General features: G+C 34.1%; 1 protein-coding gene across 2 annotated transcripts in view; it reads left to right on the top strand.

Moving 5' to 3' along the window:
* The window catches only part of UBE3C (ubiquitin protein ligase E3C), an 81,597-nt gene that overhangs the window by 24,861 nt on the left and 40,858 nt on the right, over nt 1–15,878 (top strand). For both annotated transcript variants that reach the window (XR_004841611.1, XM_009635814.2), the window contains exons 11-15: nt 6,598–6,684; nt 7,385–7,542; nt 8,125–8,357; nt 13,518–13,622; nt 14,715–14,802. Coding sequence is in view for 1 of the 2 variants with exons in the window: in XM_009635814.2 (XP_009634109.1) it covers nt 6,598–6,684; nt 7,385–7,542; nt 8,125–8,357; nt 13,518–13,622; nt 14,715–14,802 (671 nt within the window). In the remaining variant the exon portion in view is untranslated. The remainder of the gene's footprint in view (nt 1–6,597; nt 6,685–7,384; nt 7,543–8,124; nt 8,358–13,517; nt 13,623–14,714; nt 14,803–15,878) is intronic.

The following is a 15,878-nucleotide window of genomic DNA, read 5'->3' as shown; positions in this document are numbered from 1 at the left end:
CTCTTGGTTTGTTTAGCGAGTTGCAGATGAGTTAATATTCTATCACCACATCGAGGACTACAGAACAGATAGTGTTTGTGGTCAGAAAATCACACACAAATAGGGATCACAAAGATTCTTGAAAGGGGTTTATCCATCCCCTTGCTCAGAGGCAGTGTTAAGTGTCGTTCTGGCAGAAGTTTGTCTAGCTTGTTTTTAAAACTTTCAGTGATAAGGATTCCACAGTCTAGCTAGCTTCTTCACTCTAGCTAGCTGAGCACTGAAACCAACTTGTTCTCCACCCTCTTTAATATATAGCCAAAATCTCTCTTGCTACAAATTAAAATGATTCCTAACTATTGAAAATCACTTTTTGTTTGGGAAGGGCACCTGAGATGGAGATAAAAGACTTGTTCGTTTGTACAGCGTTCTTTTACAAAGACTGCAAGTCACAAATGTCAGCAACAATGGAAGATTTTTGACCTTTTTATTATCAGACTAAGACCCATAAGTATTAACACTGTTCTGGTGCAAGTAGTTTTGAGTAAGTATGTAGTTGCTGGTAGTAAAGTAAGTATTTAGGGAATGTTGTAAACATAATCAATTCAAACTGCATTGTAAACAGTGATACAGAAAACTAATTAGGTGCTATCTTAGCCCAATGGTGTTTATAGCTGTTAGAGGAAGTAAGATGTCAGTGAAACTGTGATTGCTCGATTAGGGTAATTAGTTCTTTGTAGACTAATTGCATTAGAGCAGGATGTGAGACCTGAAGATCATAGCAGTTGAATTAGTATGCCTGCTTTATTGTTGCAAGTAGTACATTGCCTTGGATAGTAATTACTGAGTTTAAATGCATCACTGCTTTGACTTGAGGTTTGCTAGTGAACTGTGTGGAAAAGGGTGTTTAATGAATAAAGAAGTCACACAGAACTTTAATTGTATGAGGATGGCATCTGTTTCCCCTGAGAAGCCCTATTGGGTCTTTGCAATTATTTGTGATAACAAGCTAGTTAAACGTTAGATAAACTCAGGAGTTACGACAGTTCTACTCAATATCTTATAATAGAAAGCGATTTAGAAATTTTAACTTCTGAATAGCTCCAAAATAGTTGAATGTACTAATTATAGAAATAAGTAGTAGAGATAGGACGATTTGTGTCAGTAATACCTATGGAATTACTTTCATGGTCAAAACGATGTTAATTCATACAGGTATTTGGTAAATTGAAGTAGACATTTAATTACTAGTTCTGATTTTCAAGTCAATCCTAAGTGTTGGGTTTGACAGGCATCATCGTGTCAGGAGGGGTCAATCCTTTGTCCTGTTCTCAGTACCTTTTAGACCTGCCCTAAGTTACCAAGCAGCTGTTCTAAACACTATTTTTCAGTGTTTTTCAAAGGACATTTGTTGCTTGTTTTAAAGGTAGTAAATATTGTGCCATTTCAAAAGACAATTAAAAGATTTTTCATCATTAATTTCCACTTTTTTTAATTGCCTGATGATTTTTTTGTTGCCCAAATGATTTAGTCAAATTTAACGATAGTCTTTTGAAGGATGCTTCACTTGTTTTGAAACTAACTTCTAAATGACGAAATATTCAGAGTAAAATGTATCTATTTAATTAAGCTATGTAGAAACAGTTAAGCAGAAATAATTTATTTAAAATTATTTTTACTATATTCTAAGAGCTCAAAAATGCTTTTATTTTCTGTTTGGAAACATACTGGGTCAAATGGTTTAAAAGATTAAAAAGACTTTGCTTATTTAACAGTATTTACAACTGTAATAGAAAATAATTACAATTAAAAATATAAAGGCTGCAAATCTGCAAAGTGGGATGCTAAATAGAGTAAAAACTGAAAATAACTTTTCAGTAACTGTAAAGAAAATTAGGCTAAAGTTAACACAGGCATTGGAAGGGAGGAAACAACAAATATTTCTATTGCTTTAATAGTTCTGAGGCTTTTTTTTCTCCTTTTCACTGTAAAGTTGATATATATATTATTGAATACAGTTAAAAAAAAAGATAAAACATGAGTCTTGGAGCATAGTTCTCATTATAAAGATATTTGCAAGACTTTTGTTCATCAAAATTATATTTTTAAATAACTAGAAAATTATGTTTCTGCAAAATATTTAGGGATGTAATTTAATACCATAGACTTCAGGTCATCACTGTGGCTTTAATATTAAATAGTGATGGAAACTGTGCTTGTACTGAGACTTCAGTTGCTGTCAGCTGTCTGATCAGTGCCCCAGAGTGATTGCTAATCTTGGTTTAACAGTTTCATAGTGACTGTATGTTACTACTGTTTAATTAACATAACATCGCTAATCTTAACTTGCGCTTGAAAATTGTTTGGAAAACTGACATGCTGTTGTAATATGAGCAGCCTCTCTTCGTGTGTGTGCTGAAGGTACTTAGGCTTTGCACGAGGTTATTTTAGGCACTCTTTAGGGAATGTTCTTACACTGCTGTATTTTTCTTAAAACGAGAAACTTTGCATGTATACTTTTTTTTTTTTTTTTTAAGCTTTGCTTTGCATTCTTGGTCCAATACGAAGAGAGGCAGAAGCATAAAGCAGCCTAGAGAGTGGTATAGTCCATTCAACGATGGCTTTGCATGCTGTCTTGTACCTGTGACACCTTGCAGTTCCGAAGTGTCAAAATCCACTGCCCCGGCAGCAGTGACCTTTTGCAAGACTGTATGAGCTCCTCTCATTCTAGTGTATTCTCTTCATTAACTTAAATGGTCTCAGTGGGAAACTGGGCCCAATTTATGACCTAGACTGAAAATCTTGCCTTTAACTAATTAACTTGTAGTGGTGCCTCAGCTAAATTAAGCTTAATGGGTCATTTAATCTGTCCCATTGTGCAAGAGAAATTTGACGCTTTTTTTAAACCAGAGGTGCCCAAAATACTGTTCTGGCAAGTACACATAAATCATGTGGCCTTTGTGGACAATTAGATACCTATGGAGAGAAACAAGGTTCTAAATAAATGATCGTTATGTACTTACTTTTGGGAGCAGATAATTTAATTTGATATTATTAAAATAGATACTTAACAGAAATCACTGGAGTGAACATAGGCTGTGGCTGAGACTGTGCATTTTGCCATTTGAAAGGAGCTTATCCTTTTTGGTAGCTGAAAAATGGTTCTTCCAAACTACTGTGCTAAATCTGAATATTGAACTTTACCAAAAATCTATGAATGAATTATATTCATAAATTATATTATATATAAAACTATTATATAAAACCATGTATAATGATCTCTTAATAAAGTTGTTGGTGGTATGCAGTGAGATTTTTTAAGAAAATGCAGAACCACCAGATGGGATGGATAAAAACCCACGGTTTAAACTTTAGACACTTGGTTTGTTTTTAGAGTAGTGCAAATACTGAAAAAGAAATCTGAGTTAGATTATAAAAATTTACGTAAAAAGAAATAATGTGTACTCTCTTTAATTTCTCGTGTGGTTTTTTTTGTTTTTTTTTGTTGGGTGTTTTTTTTGTTGTTTGTTTTTTAAAGATTTTATGGACACCCAAGCTTTACATTAACTGATCTCTGAACTTTGTGGATTGATAATGCTTTGTCTTCAGAGTATATAAACTATCCCCGATATGTTCTGCAGTTTATCAGGAATTATAATCTTGTGCTGTGTCATTTTAATGTAGATCTATCTGGAAATGCTGTTTTTTAGCAGATGCACATCTTTTCTCTGCCAAAGAAAAAGACCAAATGAAGTAGCTTTTGACTATTTCAATTCTCAATGCTTTTATTTTTTAATGAATTTTTTTTGCTTTTTCATGTTTTTTTTTTTTTTTTCAGTGTGAAGCAAAAAATTTTGAAAATTCTTACTACAGCCAATTTCTTGGAACTCTTTGTTGCAATTATCTGCTACTTTGAAAGCCAATTTCTGTATTTGGCATGGGAGGGTGATAGGTTGTTTCTGTTGTCATTCCTTCCACAATGGATTATATTTCAGGTGAATCTAGTGATGTAAAATTTTTGTAACACAAGGCCTAATTCATCCTTCCGTGTTTAGTTTGCAGTTTCATGTTTATTTTATGGTAACAGTGTGGAAGCTTTAGGATTGATGATTTGTCTGCTTCATATTTCATAGGTATCACATATTGACAAAATAGGCTGTATGATAACATCATCTACCAATTTTGCGTTTTCGTATTTAACCAGATTTTCAGGGAAGGGAAATGTGAAAGTTGAATTCATTCAGCATTTCTGGAATTGGGCCATGAAATAGAGCGGTTGCTACAATTGACTGCCTGAATCATGGGTATGGAATAAAAATGGCTAAAACTTAGACAAAGGTTATTATTATAAGCTCTTAAGGTTTGTCCTTTTTTTCCCTTCATTATTGCTGAATATTACTAGAATGAAAAAATGAATTACATTATGATAGGTTCAGTGTCCATAATGTTTGTTCATTTCTGCTAAAACTATTACACAGTTTCCAGGGATGATTGTAGAATTAACTAGTTTTTACTTGGAAGCTCTATGAGACCTAACGGCACTGTGCCAAATTACTTTTCATTTCAAATATGAGGCTGAAAACTGAAGGTCACTGAGGAAATTTTCCATTTCAGAAACCAAGACATCTGAGCTATCATTCAGATATTTAAACATTAAAATACAAATCCTTATTCTAAATTAGCTAGATATAATAAGCCCTTCCTTACATGATAATGCATAATCTCCACCCAAATGTCAAAATAATGTGACTTCAGAAGGAAGTAAAATTCCTGTGTATCAAATCCAGGTTGAATTTTTTCAAAAATTCCACATATTTCAAGTAGAATTTAATTTTACAATAAAATCTATCTTAAACTGGCATTAGATGCAGTTACTCCAAATTTGGCTCAAACTTAGTGATGATCACCAACATGCAACTTCTCTGGAATATGTGAAGCTCCCAACTTTTTTTAAAGGTACTGATCCATGTATTTAAAATTCAAAGTTTTTGAAAGAACGGGGAATATTTCAACAACGATGCGCTGCAAACCAGAGGTTGATTGTATTTAATTTTCCCTTCTTCTGCATGCCCCCCTTCTGTTTCCAAAACTCCCCCGTACCTATGAAATTTGATCCTTTCTGTTTCTTGAGGAGTTCTGCCCTTCCTAATGCTACCTTATCCTCACACAATTCCTTGTCCATGTGACTGGCTTGGTGAATGCATGTGAAATGAGAGCCTGAAAAAGGGACTAGCTGTGTGGATGCATGAGAGTATCCACAGCAAAAAGAGCCTGTAGGGCTTCAGTAGCCAGTAAGCGAGGACCCAGAGGCATATGGCACTATGCAGCATTTGTTTGTGAGTGGGCGTGTAGGTTTTCTTGTGTTTTTTTTTGTTTTAATGTCTTTAAATGAATTGCCACTTAAACCATTTTCAAATGTTCTTAAGTGTTTACTCATATTTTGCTTTTTTCCTTAATGAGATGTGTGCTTCCTTTCTTTCTGCCATCTGGCAAATTTTAATTTATCCCTGTGGTCCGTAATAAATATTGTTTTTTCAGGCAGCAGCACTTCTACTCTACCCTCCCTGCTTCCATTTCCCAGCCCCCCACCTCTTGTGTGCATGGACACAGGGAATTTTGATATTATAAGGCTATTGACCTCTGAGGGGAGATGTGGATCTGAGTATCTGTTTTACCTCATTTATTCTAATAGTAATTAGGAGACCTAGGAAAGTAGCATTTAGGATAGCTAACTGAATATAGTTCTTCAATATCTGAAAAATGAGAGTTTAGTCAGTCAAATCCTGTTTGGTTTCCTAGAAATTATTAATTGTTTCAAATTATGTTTATCACATATCTTTCTTCCTTAAGGGGAAAAAATAGGCTGGGGGAGACCTTTTAATTCCAGGAAGCTTTTTATTTCTCATTTCTATAAAAAGTTTATCATGCCATAATCATGTCTGAAATGATATGGTTAAAATTGGTCTTGTATATAACTGACTTGTGAACATACACGTTTATTTTTGTAGGTGTATAAACCATTTTCTGTCTACAGATGGATTATTGTATGTGTATAGGTAGCTGTCCTGACAGATGTTGTTCTGTTGATGGTGTTATATTTATGTCTGCCATGGAGAATATACCAGTAAAATCACTACGTAATTTTAAATCAATAGTTGCTTCTAGCATAAATTAACTTTTAAGTTATTTTAATCTACTTTTCACAAAAAATTCTATGTTTGTTAATGTCAGAAGAACCACGGAACTGACTTGTTAACTAGTTGGTGTGGTTTTCTATATTAGAATTTAAAGAAATTCCAGATAAATAACTCAGACTGTATGTTATTTTTATTTAATATGTGTTTAATTCTGTGGAATACTGCAGACTTGGGTCTATATCCTGTGGTTTGTTGCTGAGTTAATGGAAACTGTGTATTTTAGGTATAAGGATTTATATGCTTGTTTTTCAGATTTGGGGCTTTCACCAGATTTGATTAGAATAACAACCTCCATCTTGAAATAATAAATTTGAATTATTAATGTTTGAGAAATGCTTGACAGAAAAGTTCTTATAGAAGCATTGTGTTTTGTCAATACAGTATTTTCGAAGACACAATTTATTTGAACTTCCTCTCGCAGGCTTCTTTACAGTTTAGCCTTTAATGCCAGATTCCTGAGGCATCTTTGGTATTTGATATCTTCAATGACTACACGAATGATTACAGGGTATGTATCATACCATTTCTGAAACTGAGTCTTTGTTAATGTAGAGCATATCTAGTGAAAAGAGAATGAGGCAATTTGTAGTACAGTAGTGGTCATGGCAGATGACTGAAAACAAAATTGTAATGGTTACTTAGCTCCTGTGATTTCATAAAACTGGGCAACATCCTGGGAATTGGACAGTTTAAAATAATTACAGAGAAATAAATAGAAACATTATTTAAAATAAGGTGGATGTTCTGTAGTTTTTGAGTGCTTACTAGCATCAATATAACAAACACTGAAGCTCCAAGTACTTCATCCCAAGTATGTGAGTTCTATCTCGTATACTTTGACTAGTCCAGAAATTGATGGTGGCAGAAGCTTGTTCCCAGGAACTGAGGCATTGGACCTACAGATTTGTTCTGTGCTGACATACAGATTAGTTACTCTTTGCTTGGTGTCTCTGTTGCAACAATCTGCAGTCTGTAATGGTTAACGCCAAAGTTCACATATCACTAAGACGCTGAGATACTATAGTGACAAGAAATTACAGAGTAACCTTATTTTGCAAGAATGGGAAACAGTAGTTATTTAACTGAGACCACTGTCCTTATTTTGCTGTAGGAACTACTACTAAATCTTTTTACTAGAATGCTGAAGTTAATACTTTTCTAGAGTATTCGATTAACCATCTCTTTAATTTCGCATTTTATATTTTAAGGTCTATGGTGCCACTCCTTCAAGTGATTTCAAGAGGCTCTCCAATGTCTTTAGAAGACTCAAGTCGAATTATCCCTCTCTTCTACCTTTTTAGTTCTTTGTTTAGTCATTCACTTATTTCTATTCACGATAATGAATTTTTTGGTGATCCAATAGAAGGTGAGTTTCAAGCATACTAAATAGCAGTGCTTTGCAAAATGTTTTTCTGTAACGCTACGGAGTTCCCTGGGCAATGATTTGCTGACATCTGTGAGGAAGGCTCTTCTGGGCTGACTTGCTGATAGTCCCTGGAGTACTCAGCTGTCAGCTGGCTCTTTCATGGTGATTGCATTTAGAAAAAAGAGAAAAAAAAAAAAAAAAAAAAGATGGTCTGCACTTTGGGAACCCTAGCTTTTCTGGGTCTGATATGGAAGTTCGTAATCATGACAGTTTTTAATGAGTTAGTGAAGAGAGTGAAGTTCTTCTGGACCGAACTTGTAGTCTAATGTAAAAATTTAACATAGCAGGATTCACAAAAGAGAATAAGAGAATATTGTAATTAAAATCATTGTGACTGCAAACAATTGCAAGACCTGATTGCCTTTATAAATGTATACTCATTCTCTTTTTGAGTGATGTTTCTTTTCTCTACCTTTAGATTTTGTGTGTGAAACTAAAGTTCCAGTGAAATAAGTGTGTTTTTAATAACAAATTGTTTAAGAAAAAGTAGTTTAAAGAAACTTAAACTTGTGTTTTATTTAGTTGTAGGTCAAAGACAATCATCAATGATGCCTTTTACACTAGAAGAGCTTGTAATATTATCACGCTGCCTTCGAGATGCATGTTTAGGAATCATAAAGTTGGCTTACCCAGAAACAAAACCAGAGGTTCGTGAGGAATATATTGCAGCATTTAGAAGTGTTGGAGTAACAAAAAATACAGAAATGCAGCAGTGTATACAGACTGAACAGAAAAGGTGGATTCAGTTATTCAAGGTAAATTGTATCAATTTTCAGAAAATATTTAAATAAAGTTTTCAGGCTTCTACTGAAGATAGGAGATGAGGGTTGTTTTTTTTTTTTCTCTAGTTAAACTTTTAATACAGTTGTTACAAGGAATATGGATTTGGGAAGGTTGCTTTTTGGTGTATATGCTAAACTTGGACTAATTAAATTCTGAGAACTGTAGCAATTTTTTTTGTTTCTGGCAACTCTTAATTTTCCTGCTTATCCTGTTTATGAAAAAAGTTACTGTAGAAAATCTAGGTTTTAACTTGGACTCCCATTCAGCAAGGTATTTAAGCATGTCATCAAAACTTCATATATGTGTGCATTTCTAACCAAATAGTGTGATTACTCAAGTACTTCTGTATTAGAGGCTTCACTACATTGGTACCATGCTGCATTGGTTTTGTTGGTGTTCTGCTAAAATAAAAATATAAATATAATAAATATAATAAATAAATAATAAATAAAATAAAATAAAAAAAAAAAGTTGGTACTGCTCTTGGGTTTGCTGGAATACTAATGGGATGGTGAATCCAGCTTAGCAAATGTAAACTTAATGTATGTTTTCTGGATATCTACCAATGTATTTCTGCTAGTTTTATCTGTGGCATCCTACCCAAGACATGAGTTAAGAGAAGCTGAAAACGTTGGCAGGGAAAAAACCTAATATAACTGTTGCTGAAAAAAAGAAGTGCTTGACTTGTCATGAAAATTCTGCAGCAAACACATCTAGTCAGCTAAAATTGCTCATTAAAGAAGTGGGAGCAGAAGAAATGCATTTTCCAAATTGAATGCTAGATTTACAGTCTGTTTAATACTGGTGACCTCTCTCACACTAATGTTCAGTTCGAGTCATCAGCTGTCCCTTCAGGTCTTTTATCACTGCTTTTGTCAAGCTATCTATTTAATTGAAAGAAGTTAATTGAATGAAAATGATCAACTAAGCTTGTATTAATATTGCTAATGGAACTTTCTTCTTGGCCATGTTTGGAGAAAGATGTCATGCTAGACTTTAGGAAAGGCCCATTAAGGCTTGCACTTAACCTGATGGGCTAATTAAGGAATGCTTATTCATTCTACAAGTCTAAGATAGCCTCTATCCAGCCTATTCTGCCTGATTTTACAACACATTTCACTTATGAGCATAAGCATTAATAGCAGAGAGAGTAACTGATAATGTTTTGATTGCGTTGAATACAGTCCTAATGCACCACTGAATTTGTAATTTGCATGGATTGATCTAATATATGTTTGCACAATTTAATTCAATTACTTGTCTTTAAATTGCCAAATAAACTTTCGCTTTAAAGGTCACAAGTGAAAACCCCAATACGTCTATTTTTCTAAGAAGGACAGTGCGCTAGGGGTGTTTTTATGTATGCAGTTTGTATCATGCCGTCTTCTATTTCTTTTCTTTAGTTTGTCATATTTAATTGATCTTTTTATAAGCTTACATTTCAGGTGAATTTGGTCATTTTTTGCTGTCATTCAGAAAGCTGTAAAATCCCAAGTTACTCTGTCCCCCTTTGGCAGTTAAGAATTAAACTAGTGGAACTGTCTAAACTTGGTGTACTCTTACAGTTTTCAGGAGCCAGGGTTGTCTTCCATTAGCTGAATTACAAATGTAAATCTTGAGGGTATCTCGAAGGCTCTGGTTCTACCCAAAAAAGTAGCTAATAACAAAGAATCCCTTGTTTGCTCCTTCAGAAACATATTGTTGCAGATAAAAATTCAACACAGCTAAAGTTCATCTCATTAAGAAGACTACTGTACACAGCATTGAGTCATTCCTGAGGACAGCTTCAAAATAGCTTCTTGCCAGTGAGCAGGCAGCAATATCTTCTTCCAGATCATTAGAATAAAGCTGAAGTAGTTCATCATAAATATAAGGTGTTGAAGTAGAAAATTCTTTTCTTTCTTTTACACCGTGTCAAATATGAGAGATTTATCTTTTCTAAAGCTTTTGCAAGCTGCCTTCAGAGAAAGTCATGTTCCTTCTCTATCATCTATGCTTTTAATTTATTTTTTCTTCTTAATTTTAATTTCTCACACTTGTTTTGCATATTTTCCATGCTACTGGTGTCTAATGAAATACATTCCTCTGTGTGTGTGTATATATACTTATACACACACAAATATAGGCTTTTCTTCTGTGAGCTAATGGTAAATCTGAGGACAGTGAGACTGCTGACAATGATGTGCTCATTTGCTAGCAGATTGGAGGTCTTTGACATGGTAAAATTTACACGTGAAAGTGTCTTTATTCAGCAGAATCCCCCTTCTTTGACCTGGTATAATACTGAATAGTGTAGTCAGCTGTTACAGGTTCAACAGAAGGACTTAAGTTATGAGTACATGAAAATGGGTTTTGTCAAATAAAAGGGTTATTTCTCTATCTTAAGTTAATCCTATGAAATCTAGTTGTTAATTTTTGCTGAATTTTAGTTCTGAATGTTACTTGCACTTGGTGCTTTGTTGGAAAGAAATCTCCGTTTTAATACTAGTTATGGAAATGGCTCTTTCCTTTCAGTAAAATACTTCCTTATAAAATACTTTAGAAAGAAGTCCTGGGTTTACATTGCTAGTGTTCTCAGTACCCATTTGTTATGCAGAAGGAACTCCAGTCTTGCCTCATTTGATTCAGCTTCTTTTAAGGATTCTTTAACTGCTTGTAAAATATTTTATTAGCATGGTCTTCACGTGGATAATTTTTTCTGATTTTTTTTCTCATTTTTTTTTCTTTTTCTTAAGTATAATGGTAATGGTACCACAGAGCTTCTGTGACTCATCTAACCTGTAGTGAATTTTATAAGGGCAAGGTGATGAAAATTCCTGTATAATCAGACAGTTCCCTTAATAGCATTCTTCTTTGTTCTGTCTTTGTTCAAGATGTTACTTTACAAACTGGATCTTAAAACATGGTAGGCACAGAACAGTTAGAAGGCCCATTAAACTCTTTGTTACTCTTGACACCTGCCCATTAAGACTTTTAGCAAGCTTTGTATATGGTTTTTTTCCTACTTATTTTTCCAATGCTGTAGTTCTAAGTTGCAAAACAGATGGCTGTTCATTGTAGCAGTGATAATGTCTTTTAGGCTGGTAATTTAATATTCTATTGATTCCACTTAATTATGTTTTATGTAGTGTTGGGCTAAGTTGGTTTTGCTTTGCAGAGAAGGCATGCAACCAAGTATGACAGTTGTGCTTGAGATGGAATAGTTGTTAGCTTGGTATCTCGATGACTTACTTTTTTTTTTTTTTTTTTTAAATGGATTGGAAGAAACTGCCAAGAAAAAACACTAAAATTGCAAAGACACCCTAGTGACCATGATAACCTTTTTTCTCAGCCTCCCAGCTTTGTTATGAAGATGTGCATAAACGACTTAGCTATTCAGTTTTCTCATTTTGTGACTGTGTGGTTATAATAATGACAGAACTACCTTTTATCATTTGAATTCCTTGTGAATAAAAATGAATTAAACGTAGTGATTTAAGCTTATGCAGTTGTATGAAGTATGGATGTATGCGTCATCACCCACTATGGTTCAGCTGATAAGCAAAAATTTGTTAAACCACTGTTACTAGCTGGTTTTCAGGTCAATGTTTATAAGTTCTGTTGGAAAAGGGCTTGCTAACTTAACACTAAAGGGAAAGGGCTCTTAACACATTTTAGTTTGTAAATAACATTACAATAATACAGTATATATGTGCATATTAAATGAAAATTAAAACTAGCCACCCCATACATGTATTTTTAGGTCTTTAGGGGCTTTTTGTGATTCTGGTAATCATCAGAAGGATATTTGGTAACCATCCTTTTTTTGGAAATGATCATCTTGTACTCTGCTTTCAGGCATGTTTGGGCTAGGCTCTTCTCAGGAGTGATTTTACTTTCTGAAGCTGGTACGTTGGATCCTTGAACAATCTTACAGTAGGGCTTACCATACAGTAAAAACAACTTGAGCTTGTCACACTAGGATCTGTTTTAATAGAGACAAGATCTTTGAAAGTACAGTTAATTTGATAAATTGGTAGCTACTTCTGAATGAGATGATCTTTTTTTTTCTCTTGCTAGCTTGGAAAATGCTAACAAGATGTTCATTGACAAGAAAAGAAGTCTGTAGTGTCTTCTGAGATATAGATCTTTGCCCTTAAAAATATAAGCATTAGTTTTTTTCACATGGATAAATCACCTCAGTGTTCAGTCAGGTGATATCGTCAGCAGATACTTACGATTTCTCTGAGGCACCTTTAGTTGGAAATGCTTTAGTTTTTTAATGCAGCAACCAGCAGTAGTCAATCTTCCGTGTACTTTAGAGATGTAACCTTTGCTGTTATGTTTTGCTGTCAATTTAATGCTTCTGCCCTCTCCTCTACTTTCTGGAGTTGATGTTGGCTTTTGTACAGTTTGGCCATTGGGAAGCACGTCACAGGATCTTGTGCTGGCTAGTTAAGTTTACTGGCTATAGGCAGAAATATGCACTATTTACTAGTTGATCCTTCAGATTTGTCTTGTATGGAGTGATCCAGTGACCTTTTGTCTTGAGATGGCAATGAGGAGTTCCATTCTTCTATGTAGCATTTTCCTTGAAACACGATGCACAGAAATCTAAGAATCTTCCTCTTGTGGACAAAGAAAACCTACAAATCAGCCAAATTGTTTGGAATCTCAGTTTTTGAATGAGAGGTAGTAAAGAATAGCTGTATAGCTCTCTCTTCTACAACATACATCTATTTACACATTTAATTTCTGAAAACCTATATAAGCAAAAAAGAAAAAGAACCTGTATAAAAGACCATTGTATGAATGACCTGGTTAGGTGTTACTTTATTTAAATAAGTAATTTAATGCTGGTAATGATTTGTTTAGGCTTCTCTGGACTGGCATACAAATTTTAAGGTGTGCAGGGCCCTATGATTACCTAGTCCTAGGTAGTCCTAGTTCTTAGGTTTTGGAATGAGATGTTAATAAGCCAGTTTTTTTGATACCTTAAGGTGAACCACAATTACTTTCTTGCATTCCAAGGTATTTAAGTATAAGAGTAAGTTTTTGTAAGTTAAAAATAAGTAACAAGGTTTTTGCTTGTGGATTATACAGTTTCATTTGGAGTGCTAAATGCATATTGAATGTGTGTGTTTGACACCTAGGTCATCACAAACTTAGTGAAAATGTTAAAATCTAGAGATACGAGGAGAAATTTCTGCCCACCAAATCACTGGCTCTCAGAACAAGAAAACATTAAAGCAGATAAGGTAAGAGTGATATCCTTTTTCTGCATAGCCTTACAGGTGCCAAAGTTTCAGTGGTAAAGTGTTTTATTCCTGACAGTATCAATGATGTTCATGTTGCACAGATTTAGTGTGGTTTAAACCCTGGAGTAATGCTGCTTTTCTCTAATGTAAAAGTCTTGCATTTGTTAAGAAACTTTTGTGTTAAATCACATTTCTACTCCATAAAGTAGAACCCACTCTTAACAGTGCAGCAGTGTAAGTCATCTGCATTTATAGCAGAGGAGAACTGAAAATCTGATGGCATTTTCCTCTGTTTTATTTTCTGGTTATTTTAAGTACTCTAAGTAGCTCTATACTGGGGGAAAAACCTCTCAAAATTCTCCTCCAGAATAAAATTCAGGAGCATTTTCTGTACTTACCTCACCTAGAAATTACCTCCCCCCAAGAGCTTTTGAAAAACATGGCATTGTTTGAGCTTAAAAAAATGTGTATGTGCATGCAAAAAAAAATGCTAATATGAATGTGCAAGTTCATCCTTTGAATCATTGAAAACTGGGATCTTAAGAGGCTGGTTACACCTCAGACTACCTTGCACTATTAAGATGTCTTAACAGTTGGAAGTCTTGCACACAATAGTTAACAGTGAACTCTTCTGTTTATTTTTGATGATTGCACATTTGTTTGCCTTGTATTCAGGATTTCCATTTCTCTGTGTGGCAATTCTTTATAGATCTTAGGAAATAGTGCCTACACACCTTAGAGAAAGTAGTAGTAGTCTTAAACTGTGATCCTAACCTGATTCTAAATACAAAGTAAACAGAATTTATTTGACATCTCAAAACTCAAACTCTGCTTTTCTAGTATCTTCTATACCAGAATTTAATGTAACATTGCATGGTATTTTTAAGTGATACACGGACTTTATGTTACATTGTTGTTAATTTTGCAGCTCCGCCTTAAGGCACAAGTATAAGAAGGAGGGATTAGAAATTAAGATACTTAAGCATTCAGACACACTCTAGGACGTGACAATTTTATGTGTTTACTATGTAATAGTAAGTTCTAATATGTAATTAGATAACGTTTAACTGTAAAATACTGTTAATTTATTAGGTTACACAGCTGTATGTGCCATCTGCTAGACATGTCTGGAGAGTCAGAAGAATGGGAAGAATAGGTCCATTGCAATCTACTTTGGATGGTAAGTTACTGTCTATGCAATTTTGCATTACTAAGTCAAAATAACAGTTTGCCTTATGCAAAGAAAATCTACCTTTTATAGAGCTCAGTTGAGTATTTTGTATAAAAGTCTAAATTATAGCCAAAAGCAAGGCAGTCTTTCATAATTCTGTTTCAGGTATTTTAAAAAAATGTATATTGGTATACACTTGTGTGTAGGTCTTTAGAATATCTGTAGTATAGCAGCTTTCCCTAGGCTTCTGCTGGGATTGATGAGGGGAAATGATGAGGTGGACAAATGATGTGTGTTAAAAATACATGTATTAATATATATAAAAGGCAGTTGCATAAGATACAAAATTAATAAAGTTGCAGAAGATATAAAGCATTGAGGTTTTGCTTTTACTGTATACTATAAAGAAACTTCTTTATTATACCTTAAACTGTAACAAACAAGCTTTAGGTACCATGATAAGTATTAATTACTGTTTATAAATATCGTCTCTAATTAGATAAGGCAGAAACTTAACCCCTTAATTACTCAAAATATCTGGACTTCATGGAACTTCCAAAGAGGAGAGAATTGGATTTATTTAGCAGTTGGGGTAAATTTACACTAGCTTAGTTGTGCCAATATACTTTCTCGTGTAGACAGTCTGTTTCTTTCAGCTTTTCATACCTTTGTATCATCATTATTCCAGAATTTTACCTTGCTATGCTCAGGTAAAATAATCATTAAATCACTAATACTTGTGAAGATTTAATCATGAATTAAAAATGAGGGCTTTAAGCAGCAAAATGATTCATCTATGAGAGTCCATACTGTCTACTATCTTAGCCAGATACAGTAGATCATTTAGAGAAGACTGTAGCCTTTGAATGCTGCCACAGAATTGTACAGAATCAAGGGCTTCATCCAAGGTTGAAACCTAAGGACTTCTTATAATGATATTTTTTATTTGAATAGCTGTGATGGTATAAGGTTACTTTGATTACCTTACTAGTCTAATTGCCAGATAACAGCTAGTTGGTCCAGTGTAACTACTCCTCAGAATTCTGAACCGAGTGTTTTCTCAGTTCAGTTTCTCTCTTTGGAAA

Source organism: Egretta garzetta, unplaced genomic scaffold, assembly GCF_000687185.1.
Source record: "Egretta garzetta isolate BGI_Z169 unplaced genomic scaffold, ASM68718v1 scaffold633, whole genome shotgun sequence".
NCBI lineage: Eukaryota > Metazoa > Chordata > Aves > Pelecaniformes > Ardeidae > Egretta > Egretta garzetta.
This window is presented reverse-complemented; position numbering and strand designations above follow the sequence as displayed.